At 41.0% G+C, this 13,245-nt stretch overlaps 1 protein-coding gene across 4 annotated transcripts in view; it reads right to left on the bottom strand.

Annotated features, from left to right (window-relative positions):
* Positions 1-13,245, bottom strand: part of CPEB3 (cytoplasmic polyadenylation element binding protein 3) — a 93,959-nt gene that overhangs the window by 58,905 nt on the left and 21,809 nt on the right. For 3 of the 4 annotated variants that reach the window (XM_066620849.1, XM_066620848.1, XM_066620850.1), the window contains exon 3: positions 7,073-7,232. In XM_066620849.1, coding sequence (XP_066476946.1) covers positions 7,073-7,232 — 160 coding nt within the window. The remainder of the gene's footprint in view (positions 1-7,072; positions 7,233-13,245) is intronic. The other variant, XM_066620851.1, reaches the window with a different exon arrangement.

Raw genomic sequence — 13,245 nt, 5'->3', positions numbered from 1 at the left:
GTCAAGATGCAAAAATAGCTTGGTAGGTGTTTTTGTAGACATCTACAAATGGAACAGCAATGATATTTCTCTAGTCTTTCTAAGTTTTAAGGAACCAAACCATAAAGTTGCCAGAATTGAGTTCCAAACCAAGATTGATTATTCTTAAAAGTGAGGCATTGTTGAGATATTCACACATGGGGGAAGCTACTCAGCACCATTGAAAACAGAATTCTAAGAGTTCAAAGACAGCAGTGTTCTCAAAAATTTCAGTACTGTTGATGTCTGTATGCCCAGATCCATCATTAACTTTACTATTAATGTAACATGACTTTAATATGTAATATGACTTTACATCACATAAAGAATTGATTTTTTTTTAATTGACAGGTGCTTGCCTAAAAATATAATCCCATAATGACAGGTGCTGGCTAGCTGGACTTGTTACCAAAGCACTTTTAGTCACAAAAGATAAGAAAGGAAACCATGAGTCACGTAACATATCTAGTTTGGCTTAACTCTTAGCAAAACCAAATCTCAGAAGTAAGCTTTTCTGCCAAAGCTACCTGCCAGACTCTTATACCTGGAATTTAATAAGGAGGTATTTTTCCAATGTAATGCTATTTTCAAGTAGACTTAGTAGTTTAATCCATATTAATAACCAACGTTATTGAATGCCTTCTACTGCAAGAAGATGATTACTTCAGAATGTACTTGTACTTCTATTGTCTAAACCAGTGGTATTTAAACTTGGGTGTTGAGATGCCCCAGCCTGTGGGTCCTGGCCTCTGCCCCCTTAAGGGGCGGGAGCAGCCAGCAGACAGGGGGAAGGCAGCGGCACGATCTACAGGGTTGCGCCACTCAGGGGGGCTGCAGGGGCTTGGGTGCACTTGCCCAAGCCTCCTGCAGCCTCCTGGGGGTGTGGGGAGCCCTGCACAATCTTCAGCAGGGCTCCCCAGGTCAGGAAAAGTGAAAGCAGAGCGATTGCACCCGGCTCTGCAAAACCGGAAGTGGAGCATGATTGCTCTGCTTTCCCTTCTGACGGGGCTGCAGGGACTGGGATGCACTCATCAGTCCCTGCAGCAGCCATCCCTGTGTGCGGAGAAGCCCTGTGTGAGCACCTGCAGAGCGCGCCAGGTCAGGGAAAGGGACAGTGGAGTGGAGAGTGGAAGCAGAGCGCGATCACCCCACTCTCCCTTTCCCTGACCTGGGGTGCCCTGCAGGTGCTCGCAGAGGGCTCCCCGCACACAGGGACGGCTGCTGCAGGGACTGGAGAATGCACCCCAGTCCCTGCAGCCCCCTGAGTGATGCGATCCTAGGGATTGCATCGCTGCCTTCCCCCTGCCGCCTCCCCCACCCGCCCCTGCGAAGACTTACTGCAGGTTTCAAACTCCCGGACAGTTTGAAAACCGTAGGCCTAAACAATAAAATTCAGCAAGTACATGTGTCATAAAATATCCTGATGGTCTGCTGGTTAACTGACTATCTCTAGACTTCTGCATTTATCACAATATATAAGATGCTTGATGTGAGTTGGACCAAGCAGCTGAAGATTGGACAAAAACAACTAAAAGGCCAGAGGAAGGTCCTAAACATTAATGCATTTTGGCATCCAGTGCAGCTTCCTATACATTTCTTCTTATAAGACTAAGAACAGTTAAGAGACCAGGGTAATTCTTCTAACACTTGAGTGGAGACTCTCTCTGAGCATTTAAATTTGGGTTTCATCTTCCTACATGCTCAGAAAAATCTGCTCTAAACTCATGCACCATAGCCTGAAGGCACTAGAAATCTGGGCGCTTCGAAGAATAGGTACTAAAAACTTGTCACACTGCCAGCTGGCAAGCCAACATTCTATCTAAAAAGACACACCTAATAACCCAATCCTATGCAGGACTGGGATGTACTATGGAGTGCTTTGCAACAAAGAATACAAAACCTTTAAAACAGAAATTGTATTCCAGATCAAGAAACAGTTCACCTCAATTAAAAGAGTCACCCCAAAACTCATGAACTCTCACAGAAGCCTTTGTTCAGGTGCAGGTGAAGTCATTAGCATTCACTTGGTAACCACAAACAGAAAACAGCAACTACTTACGCACTGCTCTCAGAATCAGGTCCCTATGCTCCCTTGCCCAACTTTCACCTTCCCTACAATCACTTGTTTTGATATGATCTCATATACATCCTGTATATCTCACAAATCTTGCTTAAACTCCTGTCAGAACTAGTGATGGATCAGGTCTCCCAGACAGTCTCTGGGCAGTCAGACTCCCAATATAACTAGAAACTAGACATAGGAGTCCTGCTAGATTAAAAAAAAGTCTATTATTCTGTTTCTGAAACTGGAGGCAGCATACATGTATAAATCATGACAGCATACATCATGACTAGTAGCCATTGTAGACTTTGCCTTCCACAAATTTATCTAATCCCCTTTTGAAGCTCTCTGAGTTAGTGACCATCACCACATCCTGAGACAATTAATTCCACTATTATAAGCCATATAAAGTGAAGGGAAGTGAAAGAATTTTGTCCCTGCAGCTCCAGTCATCAGCAGGACCTATCACTCTCATCAGTGCTTATGCACCGACTCTGTCGTCTCCGGCAGAAGCCAAAGACAAATTCTATGATGACCTGGCCACCACTGTCAAGAAAATCCCTGTAAAAGAGCCATTGTTCATCCTCGGCGATTTCAATGCTAGAGTTGGTGCTGATAACAGTTCATGGCCCACTTGCTTAGGTCAGTTTGGCACTGGGAGGATGAACGAAAATGGCCAACGCCTGCTAGAGTTTTGCTGTCATCACGGTCTCTGTGTCAGCAACACGTTCTTCAACACAAAGCCCCAACATAGAGTCTCTTGGAGACATCCAAGATCAAAGCACTGGCACCAGCTCGACCAGATCCTCACCAGACGCTCCAGCCTTCCCAGCATCAAGATCACACGCAGTTATCATGGTGCTGCCTGCGACACTGACCACTCCCTGGTGTGCAGCAGAGTGAAACTGCAAACAAAGCGACTGTATCACACGAAAAAGGAAGGAAGACCTCGCATTGATACCAGCAAGACCCGGGATCAGAGAAAAGTGGAGGAATTTGCACAAGCGCTTGAGGAATCTCTTCCAGGCCCGGCCGACGCAAACGCATCCAACAGATGGGAACATTTCAAGAATACCGTTTACAACACCGCCTTGTCCATATTCGGCAAGAAGACCAACAAGGCGGCAGACTGGTTTGAAGCCCACTCTGAGGAGTTGACACCAGTCATTGAGGAAAAGAGGAGAGCTCAAGCAGCATACAAGGCCTGTCCCAGTGAGCGCAACCTGCAGGTCCTCTGAACTGCTCGCAGCAAAGTCCAACAGACTGCCAGGAGATGTGCTAACGACTACTGGCTCCAGCTCTGTTCCGAGATACAGATAGCAGCTGACACGGGCAACATCAAGGGGATGTATGATGGTATCAAGCAGGCCCTAGGTCCAACACAGAAGAAAATTGCCCCTCTGAAGTCTGCCACAGGCGAGGTCATCCAGGATCGGGCGCAGCAGATGGAACGCTGGGTGCAGCACTACTCTGAGCTATATTCCAGAGAAAATGTAGTCACCGAAGAAGCACTGAACAACATTGAGTGCCTGCCTGTGCTGGAAGAGCTTGACAGTGAACCAACCCTAGAAGAACTTCACGTGGCCCTGGACTCCCTTGCCTTTGGCAAGGCACCTGGAAAAGATAGCATCCCTGCTGAAGTCCTAAAATGCTGCAAAGAAATCATCGTCACTGAGCTGCATGAAATCCTCTGTCTCTGCTGGAGAGAAGGTGGAGTACCTCAAGACATGAGGGATGCAAACATCATCACGCTGTACAAGAACAAAGGTGACAGGGGTGACTGCAACAACTACCGCGGCATCTCTCTCCTTAGCGTTGTAGGAAAGCTGTTTGCCCGAGTTGTACTAAAGAGGCTCCAGGTACTTGCAGAGAGCGTCTATCCAGAATCGCAGTGTGGATTCCGAGCCAACAGGTCCACCACTGATATGGTATTCTCCCTTAGACAACTGCAGGAGAAATGCAGGGAACAACGACAGCCACTCTTTATAGCCTTCATAGATCTCACAAAGGCTTTCGACCTGGTCAGCAGAGACGGCCTCTTCAAGATTCTCCCCAAGATTGGATGTCCACCCAGGCTCCTCAGCATCATCAGATCTTTCCACAAGGACATGAAGGGGACTGTTGTCTTCGATGGCTCCACATCAGACCCTTTTGACATCCGAAGCGGAGTGAAGCAGGGTTGTGTTCTTGCACCAACCTTGTTTGGGATTTTCTTCGCTGTCCTGCTGAAGCAGGCCTTTGGAACTGCAACAGAAGGCATCTATCTCCGGACCAGATCAGACGGAAAGCTCTTCAACCTCTCCAGACTGAGAGCAAAATCCAAAGTCCAGCTGAAATGTCTGCGTGACTTCCTCTTTGCCGACGATGCAGCTGTCACTACCCACTCTGCCAAAGATCTCCAGCAGCTCATGGATCGTTTTAGCAAGGCCTGCCAAGATTTTGGACTGACAATCAGCCTGAAGAAAACACAGGTCATGGTTCAGGATGTGGACTCACCTCCCTGCATTACAATCTCTGAGCATGAACTGGAGGTTGTCCATGACTTTGTGTACCTTGGCTCAACGATCTCCGACACTCATTCTCTCGATACCGAGCTAAACAAGCGCATCGGTAAAGCAGCTACCACGTTTTCCAGACTCACAAAGAGAGTCTGGTCCAACAAGAAGCTGACGGAACATACCAAGATCCAGGTCTACAGAGCTTGCGTCCTGAGTACACTTCTGTACTGCAGCGAGTCATGGACTCTTCGCTCACAACAGGAGAGGAAACTGAGCGCTTTCCACATGCGCTGCCTCCGACGCATCCTCGGCATCACCTGGCAGGACAAAGTTCCAAACAACACAGTCCTGGAACGTGCTGGAATCCCTAGCATGTATTCACTGCTGAAACAGAGACGTCTGCGTTGGCTTGGTCATGTCGTGAGAATGGATGATGGCCGGATCCCAAAGGATCTCCTCTATGGAGAACTCGTGCAAGGAAAGCGCCCTACAGGTAGACCACAGCTGCGATACAAGGACATCTGCAAGAGGGATCTGAAGGCCTTAGGGATGGACCTCAACAAGTGGGAAACCCTGGCCTCTGAGCGGCCCGCTTGGAGGCAGGCTGTGCAGCATGGCCTTTCCCAGTTTGAAGAGACACTTTGCCAACAGTCTGAGGCAAAGAGGCAAAGAAGGAAGGCCCATAGCCAGGGAGACAGACCAGGGACAGACTGCACTTGCTCCCGGTGTGGAAGGGATTGTCACTCCCGGATTGGCCTTTTCAGTCACACTAGACGCTGTGCCAGAACCACCTTTCAGAGCGCGATACCATAGTCTTTCGAGACTGAAGGTTGCCAATACCAATACAAAAGCCATATGAAGTGCTTCCTTTTGTCTGTCCTGATTCTTCTGTCAATCAGTTTCACTGGATGATGCAGAGTTCCAATGTTATGACGGAGAGAAACTGCTTTCTCCAAATCACCCATCTTTTCATAAATCTCTCTCATGACTCCCTCCCCATCCATTCGTCACCTTGTTTCTAAACTAAAAGAACCCAAACACCCGTTTTCCTCAAGGGGGAGATGCTTAATTAGGCTACTGATTCTTTCACTTACCAATTTATCCAGCTCTACAATATTATTTGAGAAAAGCAGCGACTAGTCATATGTATTATTTCACGTGTAGCTGCACCACAGATTATATAAGGGGATAATATTGTTAGTTTTTATCTTCACTCCTACTTGACCTTTTCAGAGCTCCTGCACAATAGGTCAACATTTTAACTGAGCTGTCTACTACAACCCAAGGTCACTTTTCTAGCTAACCAGCTTAGATCTCATTCAGTGTACACACGAAGTTAGGATTATTTGCCCCAATGTACATCACTTTACCTTTACTTACACTGAACCAAATTTGCTGTTGTGTTACTTATTCATACAGTTCTAAGATATATTTTGGAGTTTTTCACAATATGTTTTAGTATATACCATGCTGAATAATATGTTGTCGTCCAGAAAATTTGGCCACCTCACTGCTTATCCTTAAACTATAATTCACTTATGAACAAATTAAAACTCTGTACAAATAGTCAATTTATTCCTCTTCTCTGCTTCCTAGTCTTTAACCAGTTTCTAGTCCAAGAAAGGACCCATCCTCTTATCCCATGACTGCTAAATTTACTCAAGAGCTTTTGAAGAGGGACTTAGTCAAAAGTGTTTTGAAAGCAGAAGTATGCAATATATAGTCTACCAAGTCAGCCCTATCTTTGATCCACAACGTTGATAAGCAATTCAAAAATGTGTTTTTTGAACATTTGTTGAAACCAATTTCATTGCCCTGTCCTTAAAGTTAATAATTCCTGAGGGCAATACCACATATTTAACTGAAAATTTAAGAGATTGATGTGGTAGTAGACATTAGTATGAATTATTTAACTAAAAGCTGCCAAAATCATTCAGTCATATGGTTTCTGATGAGTGCTAGAAGTAGTTTAATCTTTATTGCTGAAGCTGAAAGAACAGTCTGCTCTGCTGAAAAGATCATCAATATTTCATAACATCCACCAAGCAAAGCATTTTTAAAGGATGTAACCCTTCTCTTCCCTCAAATCCCAACCATGAGAGTCCTACATCTTGCATCTGCATAGGAAAAATGATAATTCTGAGTAAATATTTAATAATTTCAAAATATTAAAACCTAAGTATTACAATTTCAAATTAGGAGAAAATGGATGGATTCTCAATTTTGTATGTTTCCCTAAATGAAAGATGGAAAGCCTAAGATTTTTATAACAGGAAAAAAGGAGCATCCACAGAAATATTAAACACACGATTGCAATAACCACCATACTGCATACTTACTTTTTACCATCGTTAATTGAGGTTATAAAGCCAAAGAGTAACAGTAAACATTTAGCAACTTTTTGCCAGTAAAAAAAAAAAAGTATAACAAAAGTCAGAGGAGCAAAAAGCTGTTTGTCTTTTAAAGCAAGTATGAACATATGAATATTCCTAACCTGTAAAATGATTCCTCCACATTATATCAGCGAAACTCATTGGTGGGCCACTGGGAGGGTAGTGTTTACCTTTAAGAGGCTCATGATCAGTCCTTATCATATCCATTAATGAGTTTTCCAAAGAGTGCAAGTTAAAAGTATCATAGGGCCGATTCCGGTCCTAGGGGAAAACAAACAAACAAAATATAAGAGAACTGTTACATAGTCATCACTAAATAATTCAAACACTTCTCAACCCTTACTCCACTCACTTCTTTACTGCAAAATGCACAAAATACATAAACCTCAAATTGGTCAGAAGTTCCAATAATCTTGAGAGCAATAGAACAAGTAGCAGAGCAGAATCAGAAACAGCTTGTCTTCCAAATGCAATGTACTATAACTATAGGAAATACGAATGTTATAACAAAACAAAGGCAACTACTTGAATAGCATCCATGAATAAGTGACTAATGCTCACAGTGCCATGAGCAGTATTGGAATAAGCTCCTTAAGAGTAGTCTTATCACTGTCTTGGAAGGTAGCAGTACATCATCAAATCCAACCTCAAGACAAAAGTGTCCACATATCCACACAGATTACCAAAGAAATCAAGGTCACATTAAAATACAAGGAGCGGGGAGCAAACATGTTGCATTGCAATTGCCCCAGTTATATAAAGAGGTTGTTGCCCAAATTACTGTGAAGCACCTGACATCTATCACATATTGCTGAAAAAGGCAAGGCAGACTATTAAAACCTATGATCACACTGTAAACTATAGGAACCCTTAGTTTTGCTTTAATCCCAAAACCCATGTTACAGATATTAGAGGGTAAATACTGTATTCTACCAAAACAGATCTTCAATCAAGGTGAAATTTTATGATTATATTTACAAGTATTAAGGCAAACACAATTGAAGTGTTCGGTAACAGGGGAATTACACAATTACCCCTAAATTCATATAATTGATTTAAATTTTATTGGTTTTAGAGGAATTTTTTTACCAGATGTATTTGACAATAGCACAATTCTACCAGTTGATGCTCAGCTTTTGAAATACTTAGAACTCTAGCAGGTGTGTCAAACATAAGGCCCATGGGTTGGATGCGGCCCCAGGAAGCTATTTGTCCCGTTATAATTGGACTCTCTCATATCTTGAAATTAGGAGCAAAATTTGCACATTTTCTCTTCTGTCATATGCAGCTAATGAGTTTCTATAAGAGAACAAAGTGCTTATTTCTGGCCATCATCTGCATAATGATGTTACTTCCGGCCCTCAGCAGGAACCATGAATGCAGTTTGGCCCACCATATGAAACGGGTTTGACACCCCAGGATTAGATGGAGCGTTGCCTTGCCTAGACAAAATGCCACAATTGGCTGTATAATATCAGTGCAGAGAGAAACCTTTGGTCTGGGCACTGTGTTTCCATCTTATCCAGATGCCGACCACAAGTAATATACAAGGACTTCTGGCATGGACTGCAAAAGACATGCATATTTTCTTAAATGCTTGAAATGGTACTGACATTTATGATAATGGTAATTATCACCATCAAACTTTCACAGAGCTCAAAAGAGCATGTGGTTGTCCTAATTATGAGAACAACTCTAGGAGATAGACTTGGCTGAGAATGGGCAACTAGCCCACTGTGAGCAAATAAGATCAATGGCTTAATAAAGATTTGAATTCTGGTCCAACTCCTGTTTTATCCCCTGCAACAGGAATGCTTCACTAACCTTAACTAGCAGTAAGTCAGGTCTGTTTTCTTGTTTGCAGAGGAAGGGTAGGATGGGAAGAAAAATAGAGACTCAAGATTTCCTCATGAATTTGTAGTGGTAGTGCTATCTGAGCAGCTTTACAGTTCAGTCTCTTAGCCACTACACTACATTTCTCTCCCTTGTAGAGACCAGAACTGAGTGAACGACTCACTTGTCAGGCTATATAGCTGAGGTTTCAAAAGTCACCATTTTCACTAGCTATAAATAGAGGCATTTGTTTTTGGTGAGTAGGATAGGAATATGTCTTACTGAACACAATGGACTTACTTCTGAGTAAAACCATCAACATTTTCAAACACCTCTAGCTATACATATTTATAATATTAAGATGGAAAAGGCAGAGTAAGTGGCCTAAACGCCTTCTCCTAACATATGTAATATACATACACATTTTCAAAGAATCCCCATCCCTACCATAATCTCTCCAAGATAATTATCCATTTAGTTGCTTTACAAGGACCTATATATATATGATACACAAAAGGGAATATATATTCTTAAATGCATACTGCTTCAGAAGTTTTCCATACAAAGTAATTATATTTTCATTCATATTGCATTTACCTGCCAACTGTCACTTCAGGAACTTTGCATTAAAAAAACCACAAACAACTAACCAAAATCCATAATGAAAATGATGGCTCTCCCCATTTGCCTTCTGCAACTGGTATTCAGAGGTAGATCACATCTGTACAGAGATGTTCCATTTAGCTATCATGCTCAATAACTATTGATAAGCTATCCTACATGAATTTATCCAATCCTTTTTTAAAGTCAAGCTGTCAATCACCATTTGTGGCAGTCAATTCCATACATGAATCATTCACTGTATAAAGTTTGTCTGAAAGTTACTCCATCTTCTGCTAGTCACCTGCATTGGGTGATGCCAAGTTATAACGCTCATTTTCTCAGGTTGCATCCACACATTAAAATAATTAAAATTCATTCAGTATATACAGGGTGACCAGATGTCCTCTTTTTCCAGGACATGTCCCTTTTTTTAGCCTCGTGACCTGGAAAAGAACTTACATGTCCTCCTTTTCCGTGTTAGGGGCCCCTACAGGCTGTGCATAACATTCTTGTAATAAACTCTATGTAATAAATTATATGCAATAGAGTTTTAAATTTAATAAGTAATAGAGTGCTTAAATTAACCACATGAAATAAATATGAGTGTTTTTAGCTTTAATTTAGTCATGCCCTACATTTTTCTTGTATGTCCTACATTTTGGGGTGCACTGCCCTCTTTTGCAGTTATGACATCTGGTCATCCAGAGTATATACCAAGAACTTTATAAAGACAAGGTACAAAGAAATTTTAAGACATGAGGAGCTGCATTTGGAAACCTTTATTTTATTATCTACTGTTCTCTGACATTCATATGCAATGCATGATCCAAGCATAGCAGGCAATTTCAGTGCTTTATTCACCTAGCAATTTAAAAAGTGGCAGAAGAATACCAACCATTTTAAAAATTAGCAAATGAAGATGTCTATTTTACTGAAAGCTTCCTTACCTAAGAGACTGGAGTTGAAAAGGAGGACTATAATGTTGAAGACATAGGAATCAAGAGCAGTGACGGGCCAAAAGAGATGGCCACTCTTCCATTCTGTCCTCCTAATTCCTGTAGGGCCTTGGAATGCAGTCTGTCTTAATTGATATTCCAAGTATTTCACTTCAGTTGTAAAACCTATTCCAACAACTCAAGACTTCTATGGGTATATGTTTTACAGAGTTTCATATTATGCTTGCTGATCTACTTTGAAAACTCACAGATATCTTCAGGTGAGGAAATCCATTTCACCTACCCTCATACTTCAAAAAGCTGAATACATTTATTGCAAATTACTTTCCTTTTATTCTTATTTTTATGACTCCACTCTGTGAATAACCTGCAGACACCATTACAATTAACTGAGCCCTAACCAGTGACATCTTGGTTTATGGCTGTATTTTAACAATAGGTTTTAGATAAAAATCTCATATATATCCTAGTTTTTGAACTGATTTTAAAGGAATGAACATGAACATTTTCTATGAACATGAACATTTTGCTTACTAAATCTAATAAAAAGTACTAATATGCTTACAAATTCAAAATATATTTTGAATTTCTTTCTTCCTGGATTATGAAATGTTGTTGCTTAAATAGAATGAATTTTTAATACTAATGAACCTGTGACTAATTTTTTCTGGCAAAAAATTGCACAAATGATACTATTGCAGCATAGCATCACAATCGTACAACTGAGTCTCCACCCCAGCTGACTCCGAAAATTGCTCCGGAAATGCAGCACATTAGTGAGATACCAGTGGATACTTTTTGCCAGATGTGCCACCAACACCTTACACATGCATAAAAGACAGGCAAAAAGGAGGCATGATAGCACAAACTGGAAGGCCATTTCCTTCTGTAATGATCTGTGACACCAACAACAAAATCAGTGCTACTTTACTTACCTAAACAGTAGCAAAAAGCTCTGATGAGATTTTAACTGATCAATTACAGCCCATCTTGTTGATCTCATATTACTATTTTATATTATTATTATTTATTATTATTATTAACAGTATTTATATACTGCTTTTCAACGAAAAGTTCACAAAGCGGTTTACAGAGAAAATCAAACAAACAACTAATGGCTCCCTGCCCCAAAAGGGCTCACAATCTAAAAACCTATTTTATAAATAGGTTATAGGTTTAGGTTTTTAGAAAAACCTATTTTATAGGTTTTAATTATCTGGGCTAAGCAAAGCACTGCCTTCAAATTATGAATACTTATGGCTGCATGGCATATTTACTTTCTTTCTCTACAATATTTAGAAATAGTTACCTTCTGTTTCAAGGAAATACTATCTTAACATAGCTACCATTCCTTGCTTATGGAAAGTTCTGGGAATTTAATCTTCAAGTAAACCATCTTGCTTAGTGACTTTGCACACATACAAAGAGACACATAGAAATGCACTAACTCCACAATTGCGCCCAGTAAAAGAGGTAAATTAACTCTATTAAGTTTTGGAGTACCACATAGAAAAGTGGGAGCATAATTCAAACAGCAAGAAGAGTGAGGAGTGCAGAACCCTTCCCCTGGCAATCACTTCTTTGTAGCTTCTCTTCTTAAGTACTTTCTCAACTGGTTTCTGATAACAGAAGAAAACATCGCTGAGAAAAAATGGTATTGTGGAACAGTCTGTAGGTATGTCATAGAAGAGAATTGCACTTCTTACCTACGCTTTGGTCTTGCTCTTAAAACTGAGAACCCTGGCTCTTGATTTTGATGTAATACAGCAGACAGATTTTGAAAATGTTCTGCCATCACCACATCTAGTTGGTCCCTTATGCAAAACCTAAAGCTAAACATTTGTGTTTTTTCTAATATACACATAACGGTTTTGAAGTTATCTGCTTCTTTTCTACCCATCCCTTTATTGCCCAAGATTCTCCCACACCAAAGCAGGCAAATAGCACTAAAAACTACTGAAGAGCTTGTGGCTTTTGAATGACTGCCTCTTGTTCATGTTTCTATGAAACACCAGCCAACACAGTAGCACATTTCTTTCCTTGCACCGGAACAAAACAGCATAATCACAGTTTAGACATGTAGTTATGAAGGAAGGATGATTGTGTAGGTTCAAGTTCTATAGTTGACTGTGAGCTAATAAATCATTTTTCTTCTCACAGTTCAGCTACAGGAAGGCCTTGGTGATCACTACAATTTCAGCTAACGCCTCCAATGCTGCAGGACAACTAGCACACTGCTGTTTCAGATGAAGCACTTTAAAAAAACACTCTTCCAGTTTTAGTTTACCCTCAAGTAATTAGAATACTCCTGCCTCATGAGAAGTATTCATCGAAAAAGCACATACAAAGAGTAACTATGGCCTATCCTGTGGCACCTGGGGGGGATGTAGTATGTAAAAGAAATTCCATGTTCCTCCTTATACATGGATTTAATCCCACCTTTCATGTCCATTCCTTCAGGTAAAACCATTACCTACACTGCACTGATGTACCTTACCTTACTTGAACAAGATGGACGTCCTTAAAGGAAAAAAAATCCACAAAAATTTCTTCTATCCTTACCTTGCAGGAAAGAACTCTTTCTTAGTCTACAAGAATGCAAACAGGTGTTGAAAGGCTTCAAACCAGGTTTTACTACATTCTATTGCTCATAAGTCAGTAAACAAATTTATGACCAATGTTCCTCTGGCAATAACAGAAAAGACTACAGATATTTGCTCTAAATATTGTCACATATACACCCTTTAGAGTGGTGCAACAGCAGATGCTGAAGTGAAGAAATTATTCATCTTCTCTCATGTTTCTGCCATGTTTAATTCCAATAGTAAATGGAATATAGTAAATATGTATGGATTTATGTCCAAATTCTTAATAGACCTTTT

Source organism: Tiliqua scincoides, chromosome 3 (assembly GCF_035046505.1).
Source record: "Tiliqua scincoides isolate rTilSci1 chromosome 3, rTilSci1.hap2, whole genome shotgun sequence".
NCBI lineage: Eukaryota > Metazoa > Chordata > Lepidosauria > Squamata > Scincidae > Tiliqua > Tiliqua scincoides.
The sequence above is the reverse complement of the archived record's forward strand: the minus strand, read 5'-3'. Positions and strand labels throughout refer to the sequence as shown.